This window comes from Petromyzon marinus, chromosome 46 (assembly GCF_048934315.1).
Source record: "Petromyzon marinus isolate PM22_M1 ecotype Great Lakes invasive population chromosome 46, UKy_Petmar_22M1.pri1.0, whole genome shotgun sequence".
NCBI lineage: Eukaryota > Metazoa > Chordata > Hyperoartia > Petromyzontiformes > Petromyzontidae > Petromyzon > Petromyzon marinus.
The window spans coordinates 11451997-11466493 of record NC_133712.1 but is presented as its reverse complement, the minus strand read 5'-3'; the positions used below and the strand labels follow the sequence as shown (position 1 = coordinate 11466493).

Below are 14497 nucleotides of genomic sequence, written 5' to 3'. Positions count from 1 at the left end.
TTTGCGCAAACTCAAGGTCCCGGGCACGCGGAGCAGATCGTCGGACATCACGCCCAAGCAACATCGCGGCAACAACTGGAAAATATGTCGGAAGCCCTATGCGGCGCAACCGCAAAATCCTACGCAGGAGAGCCACGGTATTCCTTAAGCCATGTAATGTAAACTATGTGTTCGGACAGCTATTGTAGAGTTTTGTGGAGGGGGAGATGAATCATTATTGTCCTGGCTAATGACACAGAAGGACTAAGCAGTTTGCGTTCATGAGTTTGCTGGGCACACATTGTGTTGCGGTGGCGAGATATTAACTCTCTCGCCTGGTATACAGGAGGTTGTGGGATCGATCGAGACTGACCCTGACGCTTGTCAATTTGGAGTTTGCACGTTCTCCCCGTGGTAGCGTGGATTCTTTTCCGGATCCTCCGTTGTGTTCCCTCCAAATCACGTGTTTAGATAATTTTGCTTACGATGAATTTTCACATGATAAGCCACTTTGCTGGGCTACCTTGTTGATTGTGCTTGTGTGCAGCACTGCCAACGGCGGCTTTCCAGTCACCAAATAATTTGCTTGATGCGATAAATCGTCTACCCATCTATCCAGACGGTTTAATTAGACGTCACCGGGTTTTACATCCAAATGAGGGACTGCCTTAGCATCAAGGTATTATGAAGAGGCAGTGGAAATACCCTGTGGGGGTCCAAAAGACAAATGAATACAGAGTACTCCTGAAATATGTACAACTCGGCATGGATGATGGATTGGCTTGGTGGCCACAACGGCGTCGTGGAATGTGCGCCAACGAAAATAAAATGACACGGCCCGCATGGCAGAAGCCTGAGAAATATTACACGAGCGTGCGTGGCAAATGCTTCTCCCATTCATCACAACACGGGGCAGATGCAAATCACAAAGTAACACATTCAAGGGATGTGAAGCTTAAAGCTATCTAGCACACCAAACCAGGTTAGCGGCACCGTTATTTATCATATTTACAGGCCATTGCACTTTTGCCCCAAAACTCATGGGGGTGACTTTCTGACCCAGTGTGAACAACAATCTGAAACTAAACAAGTTAAGGCCCGACTGAGCTACACAGCTCTGTTTCAGAAGCGACTTGGCCCTCACAAATGATAGCTCAACGAAGTCGCTCAACGTGTGGAAATTAATAGCAGTCAAATACTCCGAAGGCGTGTTGATTCTAAATGTGGAGGAAAAAACCCGGGGACCCGGAGAACATGCAAACTCCAAATATACAGCAGGCGTCAGCAGGGGCGGAGCCAGGGGGGTGACAGGGTAGACAATTGTCACCCCCGAAAAAAAAATCGAAAATCTGAAACATTCTGCGTATAAGTTTACGACACTCGGTCTGGCGGACTCCGTGCAACTGCATTGTCAGAGTGTGTCGCCAACCGATGGCGTCTAGTTCAACAGCCTGACTCTCTAATCATTCTTGAAATAAAAATTTGTTGAATGTCACCCCGGGCTGAAAATTCTGGCTCCGCCCCTGGGCGTCAGGGTCAGGATCGAACCCACGATCTCTTGCATACCAGGTGAGGAAGTTAACATTTAGCCACCGCAGTGCGCCAACATATTGTGGGAATCCCAAAGCTATAGGAATGTGTTCATATGATTAATAATGCTTGGGGGTGAGGCGAGACAGAAATGGTGAAGCTGTAGGGGGCACCGTGGCGTTTTAATTATCTTTTGTTACACACGAGCACATTACGTCTAAGCGTGCCCTGTCGCTTCCGATAAAGAATAATTAGGCTGGACCCTCGGTCCCAGCCCGAGGCTGATCCTTCAGGGCGAGCGTCCTTTCTCCCGGTTGGAATATTATGACTCCATTACAATTTGCGGCAAATTGAAAGGGGGAAAAAAGTCACCTGATATTGTGACCTACTCTTGCAAAGTTCACCGAGGGTTTTTTTTGTCCAAAGCAATCTCTCGAATGGCCTATTCAGCACAACAACAAAAAAGATGTAGCACTTTTAACTCGCAGGTGATGGGCTTGTTCACATATTACCCAGCTAACTGGAGGCATTTAGAAACATGCGTTTGGATTGTTTGGCTGCTATACATTTCCACATGATAAGCCACTTCATTGAGCTGTCATTTGTGGCCAGTTCGCTTCTAAAAAAGAAGCTAACAGCTCAGTGGGTCCTACCTGGTATGATAAACATATTTTTTTCGTGATTTGCTTACGTTTCTTATACTTTTTTTTACTGTTTGTTGTAACGTTCTGACCTGCTCCTACTGGACATCTGCGAAAAAGAGCTTTATAGCTCATTGGAATCCTCCTCAAATACAAATAAATATTCTGATCGATTTGGAATTTGGTCTCAAATGATAACTTGGAAGGGGGGAGCGGGCGGCTCGCAATCGCAAGGTTTCGAGTTCAAATCCTGCTTTGGCGTTAATTCTGCCCATCATTCCTCTGGAGTTGCTAAAATAGAAGGTAAGTTGTTCCCGTGGACAGACTTGCCCCTACCATATGACAATGGAATTTCCACCGCTTGGCTCAGGGCTGCATACGAGAAATGGACGAGCGCTGCGTCAATGCTCATTCGAAGCAGGAAATCACTGGGGCTTGACTTTGAACGGGATGAAAGTCAATGTGACATTAGCCTGAATTAAATGCTCAGCCTGCTAAGAGCCAGGGCACTTTGATATTTTACCCCCCTCTGAGACAGCAATGCTACCACCCTACCAATGTGGCTTGCGCCTCCTTCTAATCGATGTTTATGCTTTCAGATATAGGAGCTCAAGTATGCTTGAGGATTAGCCGTCTGTAGGCGGAGTTTGGCCAGAGCAGAGATTGTTTTCCCCATAATCATCTCAAGTGGAATTTTGGCCAGGACATCCAGTATGGACGACATCATACTGTTTTGAGAAATGCAGCACTGCAGCATACTTAATATCCGCAGAGTCGACGGTTTTGGTTTAATAATAATAATAAAAAAAAACCCTAAAATCTCATCCTCGGGGCTTCATTTTCTCACTCGATATTTGACGCCAACGTCACAGGCGTGCGCGTGCGCCACGTGGTTTGCCATTGCAGACATTTGTGCGTCCTTACCCGAAGACACTTTATCTTAAGGATACGGAAGCGATATTCAAGTGCCTTCCTTAAGGACGTCTGGTATAAACCCGAAGCGCTATTCACACGTTTTTGCAGACCGCCACCAAAATACACAAGACCCCCCCCCCCCCCCCCCCCCCCCATAGCCTTAACAGACTGTTGGGGCAAGTGCTGTTAGCGAGTAGTACCGATGAAGGCCGGAACAACACACGACAACAGTTGTGTGGCCATCACCATGCCCGGCCACCTTTGTCTCCCCCCAGTGGCGTTGTTTGCACATCGCACCAGGTACTAATTTGAGGCTGAGTCGACCTAGGAAAGCTCCGGGACCGGTCCAGATATTCGTCACGGATGTTGGCCGTGAGCGGGAATTGAACTGGGGAGGCTTGCAGTGCAGCGTGCTAAACGCTACAATACCGCTCCCCGCATCATCATCATCACCATTACTCCCACCAGCACCACCGTGTACACTGTTTCAGCTCGCGGCCATCACCAGTGGCGAATATTTAAACCGGTCCTGGGCCTCCCCTAGGTCGACTCAGCCTCAAATGAGCACCTGGTGCGGTGTGTAAAACATCGCCACGAGAGAGAAAAAGGCGGCCGGGCGTGGTGTTGCCCACTCACCACCTCGTGTGCCGTGTCGGCCTTCACAGGTGCTCCTCACCAACAGCACTTGCCTCAGCAGTCTCTTAAAGGCTATACGGGGGAACTTTGTCTCTTATTTATATGTAAGCGTTCCAGTGACCTCTGTGGCCAATGCGGGTGCGATTGCATCATCACGACGAATTAAATCGCTCGGTGGGGGGAGCGGTGAATAGTTTCAATCGTATGACATGAAAAATATGACTTCACGCCTCTGGAAAACCTTTTCGAATATAGTCAAGGACACGCGTGGTTACTATCAATGTCAAATTATAGATCATTAACCCTTTCCTGTTCCGATGACGTACACGTACGTCATAATAAAACAACTTCCCGTCTTCCGACCTGGAGATGTACTGAGGCGCCCTCAAGGCCATGTGGGAGGTCGTGCGGCACAGTTGTGGCGCCAGCCATCGTAGAGTGCGGTGTTTGTTTCGCTACGGTTCTCTGCGGTGAGTAACAACGTCCTTAAAAACAACGGCGCTACTACGCCTCTCTAAATAAAATTAACGCTTAACCGCTCGCACGTCCCGAGGTTCACCCACCCTGCAACTTGCAGGCGTCTCGGAACGGGAAAGGGTCAATCACGTCATTTTTAACTGCCCTCCGAGGCATTTTAATCTATGCCCCATCGCGTCGGTGACGACCGTTGTCTTGTTAAGAGATCGACCCCCTGCCACAAGAATGTGGAATTTCCACCACAAGCTCAGGAATGCCGGTGGGAGACGAGCGCCGTCCAACAGCTAGCTTGACGTACGTATTATGCTGAACTTCTTTCGCACCGAACGCAGCCAAGCGTGGTTAATCAACGTACGGCTGGTAGTGAAACAATTCCTAATTGGCCTCGCCTGCGGTGAACGCACTCATCTCTGATGCGAGGAAATTTGTCACCAACACTGGCACACGTGGTCCTACCGCAGCCAAATAAAAACACAGCCCTTGACCGACCCACTTCAAGACAATGTGCAGCAGCCTCGTTAGGATGATTATGTCTTGGGGTACAGTTGTGTATAATTGGGGGGAGGGGGGAAGTTGGCTATATTTAGTCTCGTCTCAGCCATTACTTCCCCCACCTCCATTCTTACCGGTGAATGCGCCGTGATTGCTCGTTCCCAGGCTCTTGCTAAATTGCAATTGCGGTGGTAAAAAAAAAACAGATCGGACAACGCGCTATCGGCGCATTGCACGTGACCATTGGAGAAGCGGCATGAACAACGGACACATTTAGTTCGGGAATGAGAGAGTGAATGGCACTCGACTTGTCTAGTAAGCTAAAACTGTTGAACTATTTTGTATTTTGCCAGGTGAGGCCAACTGAGCTATGTAGCTCCTTTTCAAAAGTGACCTGGCTATCACAAATTATAGCTCAACGAAGTGGGCTTATCATCAAGTGTAAATACATAGAAGCCAAATACTCTAAAGGTATGTTGTTGATTCTAAATGTGGAGGGAAAAACTGGAGGACCCGTCGAAAAATCCACACGACCACGGGGGGGGGAAAGAGAGACACGCAGACTCCAAATGTAAAGCAGGCATCAGGGTCGAGATCGAATCCACGACCTCCTGTATACCAGGCGAGGTAGTTAACATCTCGCCACCATGGGTCGCTCCACATCAGAAATTCTGATGGTGGAGACTTCTTCCTCACACATTCCCAGCATGGGCAATTGTACTTTTCCCCCCCCACTCCCCTGAATCAAATAAACCCTCAATTAAATGAACCCCTTCCAAAGCAGCCAGCTCGCACTGTGTGGAGAGAGCAGAGAGTCGATAACCACGATAAGAAGAGCCATTTTTTTCGTATTCGGTAAAAAAACCCCTCAACATTTCAAAAGCCGCAATGCAACATGAATACAAAATGGTGGTCCTGAATAAATAAATGTCACGAAGCGCTCCTTAAAAGAGCCACCGCACGCGGCTCTGGAGCCCGCAGGTTGCCGACCTCAGGGTTAGAGCAACCGCCCTCGCCATCGCAAGGTCACGAAGTTCACGTCCCCCCGGGCGGATCAGCTCAGCCCGTCGTCCCATCAAAAGTGGGTCAAATAAGTAATCAATGCAGGGCTGCACCTTCAGGTCATTCAGACTGATCACTTTTCAAATGTAACATTCTCAACATATAATGAAACACACACACACACACGGCTCTCTGATTTGAAAGAATGAATGAATGGGCGGATTGTACCTTTCTTGGCTGAACTCTGTCTTGGTAGTCGTATTGAAAGATGCCCTTCCAGCTCAGACCGAGCCACCATGGGATTCCCTGCTTGTCCTACACAGCAGATTCATGCACAAAGGCAAATACAAAGAATGCCCCATATAGCTTCAACCGACTCGTGGGGCAAGTGCTGTTAGCGAGCACCTATTAAAGCCAACACGTTACACAAGGTGCATGGGTGGCCAACACCACAGCCTTTGTCTCCCCAGTAGTAATGTTTACATACCACACCAGGTAAGGCCCACCAAACTATATAGCTCTTCTTCAGACGCGACCTGGCCACAAATGGTAGCTTAATGAAGTGGCTCATCACCACGTGGACATTTATAGCATCCAAAGACTCTAAACGCGTGGTGACGTCGATTCTAAATGTGGAGGGAAAACCGGAGGACCCGGAGACAAATCCACGCGACCACTGGGAGAGACATACAAACTCCAAATATACAGATGTCAGGTTCGGGATTAAACCCACGACCGTCTGCATACCAGGTGAGGGAACATTTCGTCACTGCGGATGTGTGCCGATGAGACTAAATACATGACATTTTAACGACTGAAATAACAAAGTGACTCACTTTTACATTGTAGTAGTGAATTCCGTAGGTTGGAAGAGCTTCAATAATGCTCATATAACTGCGGCCAACACATAAAAATCAGAGAATATTATTAGCGAAGAATAAAACAAAAAATCTTCCATTTTTTGTGAAAGTATAACATGCTGTGCTTGCAAGATCTGAAATTACAGCCGGACAGACAAAGACACGGACAAAGATCCCCCGTGTAGCCTTGACAGACTGTTGGGACAAGTGCTGTGAGCAAACACCTCACGAACAGCCACACACACACACACGCACGTGCACAGCAGTAGATACAATGCGTCACAACGGGCCATTCCAATCTGTTTACAGGGGGGTGTTGCGCGAGGTTGTCCAAGAAACACCGGGCACGTTTGGCACATTCCGTTTCGGCTCGCTCGACGGGGTTCGTTTCGTGCGCACGGTCTCCAACAGGGACCGCGGGAGGACCGGGCGGTCGCCCTGCTCCGCACATTCACTCGTCGCGCACGGTCTCGGCGAAGGATTGTTGCGCCAAACGCGTGACCTCTTGCGGACAGCGTTCGCATCGGCCCGCTCTTTTGCTGCCAATGCACCCTCGAACCAAGCTCTCGACTGCGAGGAGACCGGTCACAGATGCAACGGTGACATTTATGACGAAGTCGAACCAGCGGAAAGCCCAAGAAGGCATCGCATGTGCAAGGACTGGCAGCTGGTCCAAATCAGCTTGAAGCAAGTGAGTCCTATCTATCGATACCGCTTCTGATGTTATCTTCCTGTCCTGGTATACAGGAGGTCGGGGGTTCGATCCCAACTCTGACGCCTGCATACGGTATTTGGAGTTCGCATGTTCTACCCGTGGTCGCGTGGAATTTTTCTCCAGGCCCTCCAGTTTTTCACTGCTGGTTTTGATCGCGAGCGGTATAAATAGATGGGACTCACCGCTCGCTTTGATCGGGAGCAGTATCGATAGCTCGAACTGCAGCAAATTGCTTTGGCATCAGAATCTTCATTTCAGAATCAAAATCTCTATACACACTGGAGGAATCCGATGAGCAAAAAGCTCTTCTTCACGGATGTCCAGCAGACATGTATTACCGAAGCAAGCTTGCGAAAAACGTGTTTCAATGTGAATTTCGTATTTGAATTTCAGTGTGAGTTTCAATGCGAATTTCAATGTGTTTCAATGTGAATTTCTCAAGCTGCGAAGACTGTAGGGCCGCCGAAAGCGTGCTCACTTGCGCCAATTAATTTTCATCAGCCCGCCGAAATGAATGGCGAAGGACTTTTTGCGCCTTTGCAGAAGATGTCTTTGAGCCGCGCTATGCACAGCTCTGTGTAATCTGGCCCGCAAGCAATAAACCTCAGCGACCTTTTGTCTCAGACTGTCATCATCATGTCCCCTTCGTGATGAGGTCATCAATGTTCCTCCCCTAATTAGATTTTCTGTTTTTTATCTAATTATTTTCCTCCTTAATTGGCATTCTGTGTATTTTTCGTTTTTGAAGTTATTTACATTGACACAACCCCTGTGGAAGTAATCCTGGCATACTAACTTTATGCGCGAAGCATTTCAATTACCTAAACGGAGATCATTTTAGAGGAGTATAGCTCTACAATTTAACAGGCCTAACACCCAAAGATGGTCTCTAATGACGAAAAAAAAATAATTTTTACTTTTATGGGTAATACTCTTTGGTTCTTTCAGTAAAGTCACATAGGAAGAAATAAAATAAATGTATGGGTAATGTCTTCTTCTTATTCTTCTTGTTAAACCCGCCACCACCAGCCACAGCCAAGTCGTAAGGTGCCGTTACTACTTCAGGACACCGGTGTGCTAGGGAGTAAACCCACAACATTTGGTCGCGGGTTTAACGACACAATTATATTTACGCAATCTATCCCGAAAAAATCTTTATCATGGATAATATTGGTTGCGAAAGCCTATGTGTTAAATCAATCTTATACTTGTTTAAGTATTCATATACAAGGTGGTCCAGATGTTTTGTAAACCCCCCCCCCCCCCACCATTTAATTATCCAAAACGTAATATTTTTTGTAAGGAATATTTAAAACAGAAATGAATATGCACGGGGGGGGGGGTAAAAAAATAGGGGTCAATCAAATGAACACGTAGGCTTTCGCGACCAATATTTTCCATAAGAAGTTGTTGGGTTAGATCACGTAACTATAAATGTGCCGTTAAACCCTCCACCACCCAACACAAGTGACGACATCACATTTGATCCTCACTGCGGTACCCCGGGGTACCAAATAATCCAAAATGGCCGAGTCAATGAAATATTTTATTTCTGGGACACTTTTTTTAAATTCCAGGAGTGTACTTAACTCTGCGACTGCGGTACCAATCAATCCGAAAATCAGTGCTGCTTCACGATGTAAAAAAAACGCCAAACAGCATAAAAAAAAATCCGTTATCGAAAAATTCAACTTTGAACAGTGCATTGTGTACAGCTCGTCGAGACGAGGCGATGGCCGCATCGCTGACCATCAACAGACTAAAAACGACTGCATCACGGACATCGTGCGAAAGCCGGGGTACTATGGTACCTCGGGGTACCGCCATAAGGTTCATTTATCCCTCTTTTTAAGACCAAAACAGGAGGATTTCGCCACAACTCTGGCTGTCGCCTGATGAGGCTAGTTGTAATTGCTGGCGAAACGTCGTACTTGGATTGTAAATGTTGTGGCTTGGCTCTCCAATACACTGTTGTGCTGTACCAGTAACGAATTGGCATGTTCTGTTTTACGTGACAAACCCCTTACTTTATTGGCTGTATGGGGTGGTGGCGGGTTTAAGGACACATTTATATTGATGCGACCTAACCCAAAACCTCTATTACAGGGTCAATCAATTGGATGGTCACACGATATCTGGACCACACTGTCCAATTCAAACGCCCTTTGCAGTGGTAAGGAAACCAGACAGAATGCTTGAGTGAAGTTTCTTCTATCCCAGAGGAGGAAAAAGGAACCTCTACGCTGCGATGAGGAGCAACAAACATATCAACGTCCTGCCGCCACTCACAATCTCTAAGATGTGAAATCCGGATAAGCCCAACGTTTTTGTGCAGCAGTCTGTGTTTGCTTGCAATACAGAAGGGCAACAGCACACACACACACACACGCCGAGTAGAGAATGCGTTGGTAAGCCAAACCAGGTGTGGCTGATAACAGCTTAATTTAACATTCCATGTGCTCACACTGCCCTTAATCTGAAGGCAGCCGTGGGCACAAGCACTCGGGAATTATATATCTTTCACGTTCCTGGGTTTCCTAGCACAGTGCACGAGCCACTGCAGTGACTGCGACGTTCATCCGGTCCTTTCCAGAAAAATAAACCGTGGGGTTCTTTTTTTTGTGCGAGTACATTTCTACACTGGACATATTGTGCTTCTTCAGAAGCACGACCCTGCACTTATTTTGAAAGTCGACAACAATGCGGAAATGGCCGCCCTGGAATTAAAAGCGGCCCAAATGCTACATCTGTTATCGTGGGAATTTCGACGACCCAAAAAAACCCGGCACCTAAGTGTGCATCACGTGACACTGTGCAAGTGCTTCTGAGTTAACCCCAATCTCGGTGCCACTGCGCATTTGCCGTGTGCAAAGGAGCATTGTGATTTGTGCTACTCGCAAAGTGGCTCTGAGTGAGCGATCACAAGGACACGCGAGGATCGTTGAGTATCAACGCACTGATCAGAGAATGCCCCGCGCTTCTCTCTGTGACATTACAATAGCAACGTGTGTGTCACACTAAACGAAACAACAAAACAACGAGAGCACAAGAATCACACCCGCATGTTGCACACGCCGCGCGACGAAATGTCCCGGACGTAGTTTGGGGATGCCAAATGAATGCAGCTTGTGAAGCCACACAAAGCTGACCTGTGACTAAAATAACTAAAATGTAATATGTAAATAAGAAACCACTTGAGCGATGCACTCTTGAATATAAATTGAAAACTCATTTCCTTCGAGCAACAGCTTTTTGCGTTGAGTTTGTTGTCCTCCTGTCGCACCCCCCGCTTGGCAAGGTTGGCCACGTACGGTGCGAGAGACGTTCAACACACATGCAGTACATACAGATGCCAACAGTGTTCGTGCTCCAGAGAGACTTTCCCCCTCTCTGAAAATGTGCAGTTTCCACCACTGGATCCGAGTCACCAGCAAAATGTGGGTGGCTTGCCATTGGTTGCAGACACATTCACTTCATCACCACCGTTCACTTCACGTCCTGCGAGTGCAATGACAGTAATAATCGCACTCGCAGTGCGCCGTTAAAATCCAATCAAACTGCAGGGAAGGCCGACGGATAAAAAGTCGGGAAGGTTGATGCGCGTAAAACTCACTTGACGATGGCTTGTCCATGGGTGAGGCCCACAAGGCGCTGGTAATTCTCAATCACCCGCTCCTCGCTTGGAGAGAAACAAGGGTGGAGGGGGGGTGGGTATGGAACGCACGCGATGTGTCAGTTCGCCACTAAGGGCAGCTCAAACATCGGTCACGCAGCGTGGCGCGCTAACCGCTGAAACCACCGCTCTCCATGTGCATTCAAACGCGGGCAAGGGTAGACGCGATCTCGCCCAAACACCTTTTTATCGCGAGTAACACTGGTGGCGAAAATGCCCACGCGTTAAACCGGCAGACTCACGCAGCGAGCACGCTTCGTGAGCGGGCGCTCCCCGGCCGCTCACCAGTAGCAGAGGGAGGGATGCTCCTTCAGAGCCTGCGTTGGAATCGCCGGCAGCTTCTTCAGATCCCTCTGGGCCGCTTCGACGCTGTGGGGAGACGGAGAAGAAAACGCGAGCTGAAAAAGGAGACGCGGCAAGCGTGGGAGTGTGGCCACGCGGCTCCGGGGGGGGGGGGGGGGTGGGGGGCGTCAGAGCGTTCGTTGTTGTCGAGCGAGAGGCGGTGGCACCGGAGGTCCGAAATCGAGGCAGCCGCCCCGTGGGGGTGCCGATGTGGCGAGACGTGAACTCCCTCCTCGCCCGGCATGCCGGAGGTTCGTGGGTACGATTCCCACAGTAAGCTGGAGTTTCCGTCACCGACTCAGGGTGATAACGTTCGCCAAACGTACTTGAAAACACGTGCGCAGATTTAAAACAACAGCCGATTGAACACACGCCAACGTGGATAGAACGGTGTGCCGGCGCAGCTATTGACACCAACGTATACACATTTCAGCATATATGACAACCAGCTAGTAAAACCCGACAGGCAAGATGTTTCAGCACTTTCGTCAATAACAGTGGCCTTCAAAGGGGAAAAAACATATATATCTAATAGACGACGTTTCAGGCAATGGCCCTTCATCATAGAATATATTTGTTTCACAATAGGTAACGTTTCCTATGAAGAAGGGCAATTGCCCGAAAAATCACCTATTGTATATTTATTGTTTTACTTTTAAGGCCATAGTGCTATTGAACAAATGTGTCGAGGTTTGTTGTTTTTTTGCATTTGTGCACCACTGCCAACTCCTCAGCAATATGACCAAATCATTCGTCTAATAATCATGATCAGTGTAATAATGAGAGCCCCAACTTGTCGTCATGATGGCTGGCCATCGAACAACGGCCGTCGCTGCATGGCGCGCTTTCAAACGTGCTACTGAGGCCATCTGGAACGCTCTTCCTTCCGATATGAGGAAGCCACTGGAACTATGCACTTTGAAATAATCTAGATTGAAAACTCATTTTTTCACAACTGCTTTTTGTGTTAAGCTTGTTGTCCTTCCATCCACACCTCCGATTAGCGCGGTTGGCTACGCACAGCGCGAAAGAAGTTCAACATACACACGAGTGCTAATAATCTCAGTTGGACTTACATGCATTAAGTACAGCACACATGCACGCACATTAATAAGAGTATATATGTGTGTACACATATATAATATGTGTGTACACATATATAAATATACGTGCACGGGAAAAATGCTCCGGGTCTTCATTTCGCATCCCCCTTCCCCAAGGTAAACAAACAGACATTTCATGTATGTAAAAACTGAACATATGCCTCCAATGGGAAGCGTGCATCCGTTCTAAGATGGTGTGATGTCAATATTATTTAAAACTCTACAAGGGGCTTGGATTGCTTTGACAGCCAAGTCTTTGAGAAAGCCACGAGGAAATATCGGTCATGTTTCCAGACGGGCGCTGGGGGATTTCATTACGAGTGCTGAATTATTTACACCCCGTTATTAAAATTCAGATTGCGTGAATAAATCCGCGTTTTTTTTGTCGGCTACAATTAATTGTACATAAAATGAGAATGACACAGTAAGTGCTCTTTAATCTTGTGTCCTCACAACAGCAAACAAAAAAATAACTTTTTCACCAAAATAAAAATACCCGTACATCTTTTTTCACTCAAGACTTTCTTGAACGACATACGAATGATACTTTTGGGTGGTTTCAATCGTCAACATTAGCTGGGTTGTGATATTTCTTATTTTAAATGGCAAGTATGGTTGCATTAAGTAGCAACACGATACCCCCTCCCCTACCATTTCTCCCCCCTCCTCCCCCTTCTTCTACTGGGGTATCAGAGCTTAGAAAGACACCAGCGGGTTGCAGAGTTTATTTAAACAGTTTATTGAAACGTGACGTTTAAGACAGGTTTTCCTTGCACTGTGTTCGTGCTGGTGTCAACTCCCTTTCATATCCTCTGTGTTGTGTACCTGAATCGTCTTGTTCAATAAAACACTCTTAAAAATAACAACACGATGAAACGACACTTGAGTAGCACATTTACTCAAAACAGGAACTCGCCAAACACCACAAGCAGAACTCTCCTGCCCAGAACAACCTTGAGATTAATCGAGGCCAACCCTGCATGAATTAAGCGGTACGGCTGTAATATCACCGTCGTATGCCATTGTCGAAGAAAGTCTATTCGAGTGATCTTACACCGGACAATACGGCATTTCCAAATCGAATGAGCACAATTGCTTTTCATTTAACTTTCGCTCGTATTCTTCTCGCCCGTTGAGAAATGTTTTAGGGTGCCACGATGCACTAACTAAAAATACCGGGGCAATTTCGCACCGCTGCACCCTGTTCCAGCCCCAAAGGACGACGGCCCTGCAACTGCAGGAGGAGCCACTTTGAACCGCAATACCTCGCCGATCTTCTCAAGGAGCACGGCCCATCACGCGAAGTGCGGACATCCTCGAAGCAGCAGCAACTTTGTATAGCCGTCAAACAAAGACGGCGGTCGCCGCATCGCACGCTCTCGGATGCGCTTCTGCGGCCATCTGGAACCGCTCCTCCTTCCGATATTAGGTAGCCACTAGAGTTACGCACTTTGAAATCACCTAGATGGAAGAAAACTGATGTCCATAGGACTGCTTTTTGCATTCAGTTTATTGTTCTTCCCCCCCCGCACCTCCGATTAGCGCGGTTGGCTACTTACGGTGCGAAATAAATTCAACACGCGTACCATGCGTACGCACGAATGATACTTGCAGGAGCAGCAACAGCAAGAGCAGCAAAAGCAGCAGAAGTGATGGGATGAGGCGGCTTTATTTCAAGATTATCCAATCTCAACGGGTAAGACAGACTGTGCTCGTCAGGCCTCGCTGATCGCAGCTGATTGTGCCGTTAATCCATCGCTCCTAGGGAGATGTACGTTTAAGCCTACATAGCCGTTGTAGCCCTCCACGTGTTTTTTGGGAATCAGTTGGGAGGCTCAAGCCAGTTCGAACTGGATTCGAAACTCAACTAAATGAATATATATATTTTTATTTTACTAAGTAAGGCCCACTGAGCTATACAGCTCTTTTTCAGAAGCGGCCCTGGCCACAAATGACAGCTCAACAAAGTGCGCTTATCGCGTGGACATTTCTAGCAGCCAAATACTCTAAACGCGTGTTTCTAAATGTGGAGGGAAAAAAACAAAGAACCCGCAGAAAAATCCACGCGACCATGGGGAGAACGTGCAAACTCCAAATATACAGCAGCAGCAGGCGTTAGTGTCGGGATCGAA

The 14497-nt window shown here is 47.6% G+C and overlaps 1 protein-coding gene across 5 annotated transcripts in view; it reads right to left on the bottom strand.

The window, feature by feature from the left end:
- LOC116952250 (uncharacterized) overlaps positions 1 to 14497 on the bottom strand; it is a 285282-nt gene that overhangs the window by 77996 nt on the left and 192789 nt on the right. For all 5 annotated transcript variants that reach the window (XM_076074171.1, XM_032971438.2, XM_076074168.1 and 2 more), the window contains 4 exons: positions 11206 to 11289; positions 10861 to 10926; positions 6509 to 6566; positions 5901 to 5987 (listed from right to left, as the gene is read on the bottom strand). In XM_076074171.1, coding sequence (XP_075930286.1) covers positions 5901 to 5987; positions 6509 to 6566; positions 10861 to 10926; positions 11206 to 11289 — 295 coding nt within the window. The remainder of the gene's footprint in view (positions 1 to 5900; positions 5988 to 6508; positions 6567 to 10860; positions 10927 to 11205; positions 11290 to 14497) is intronic.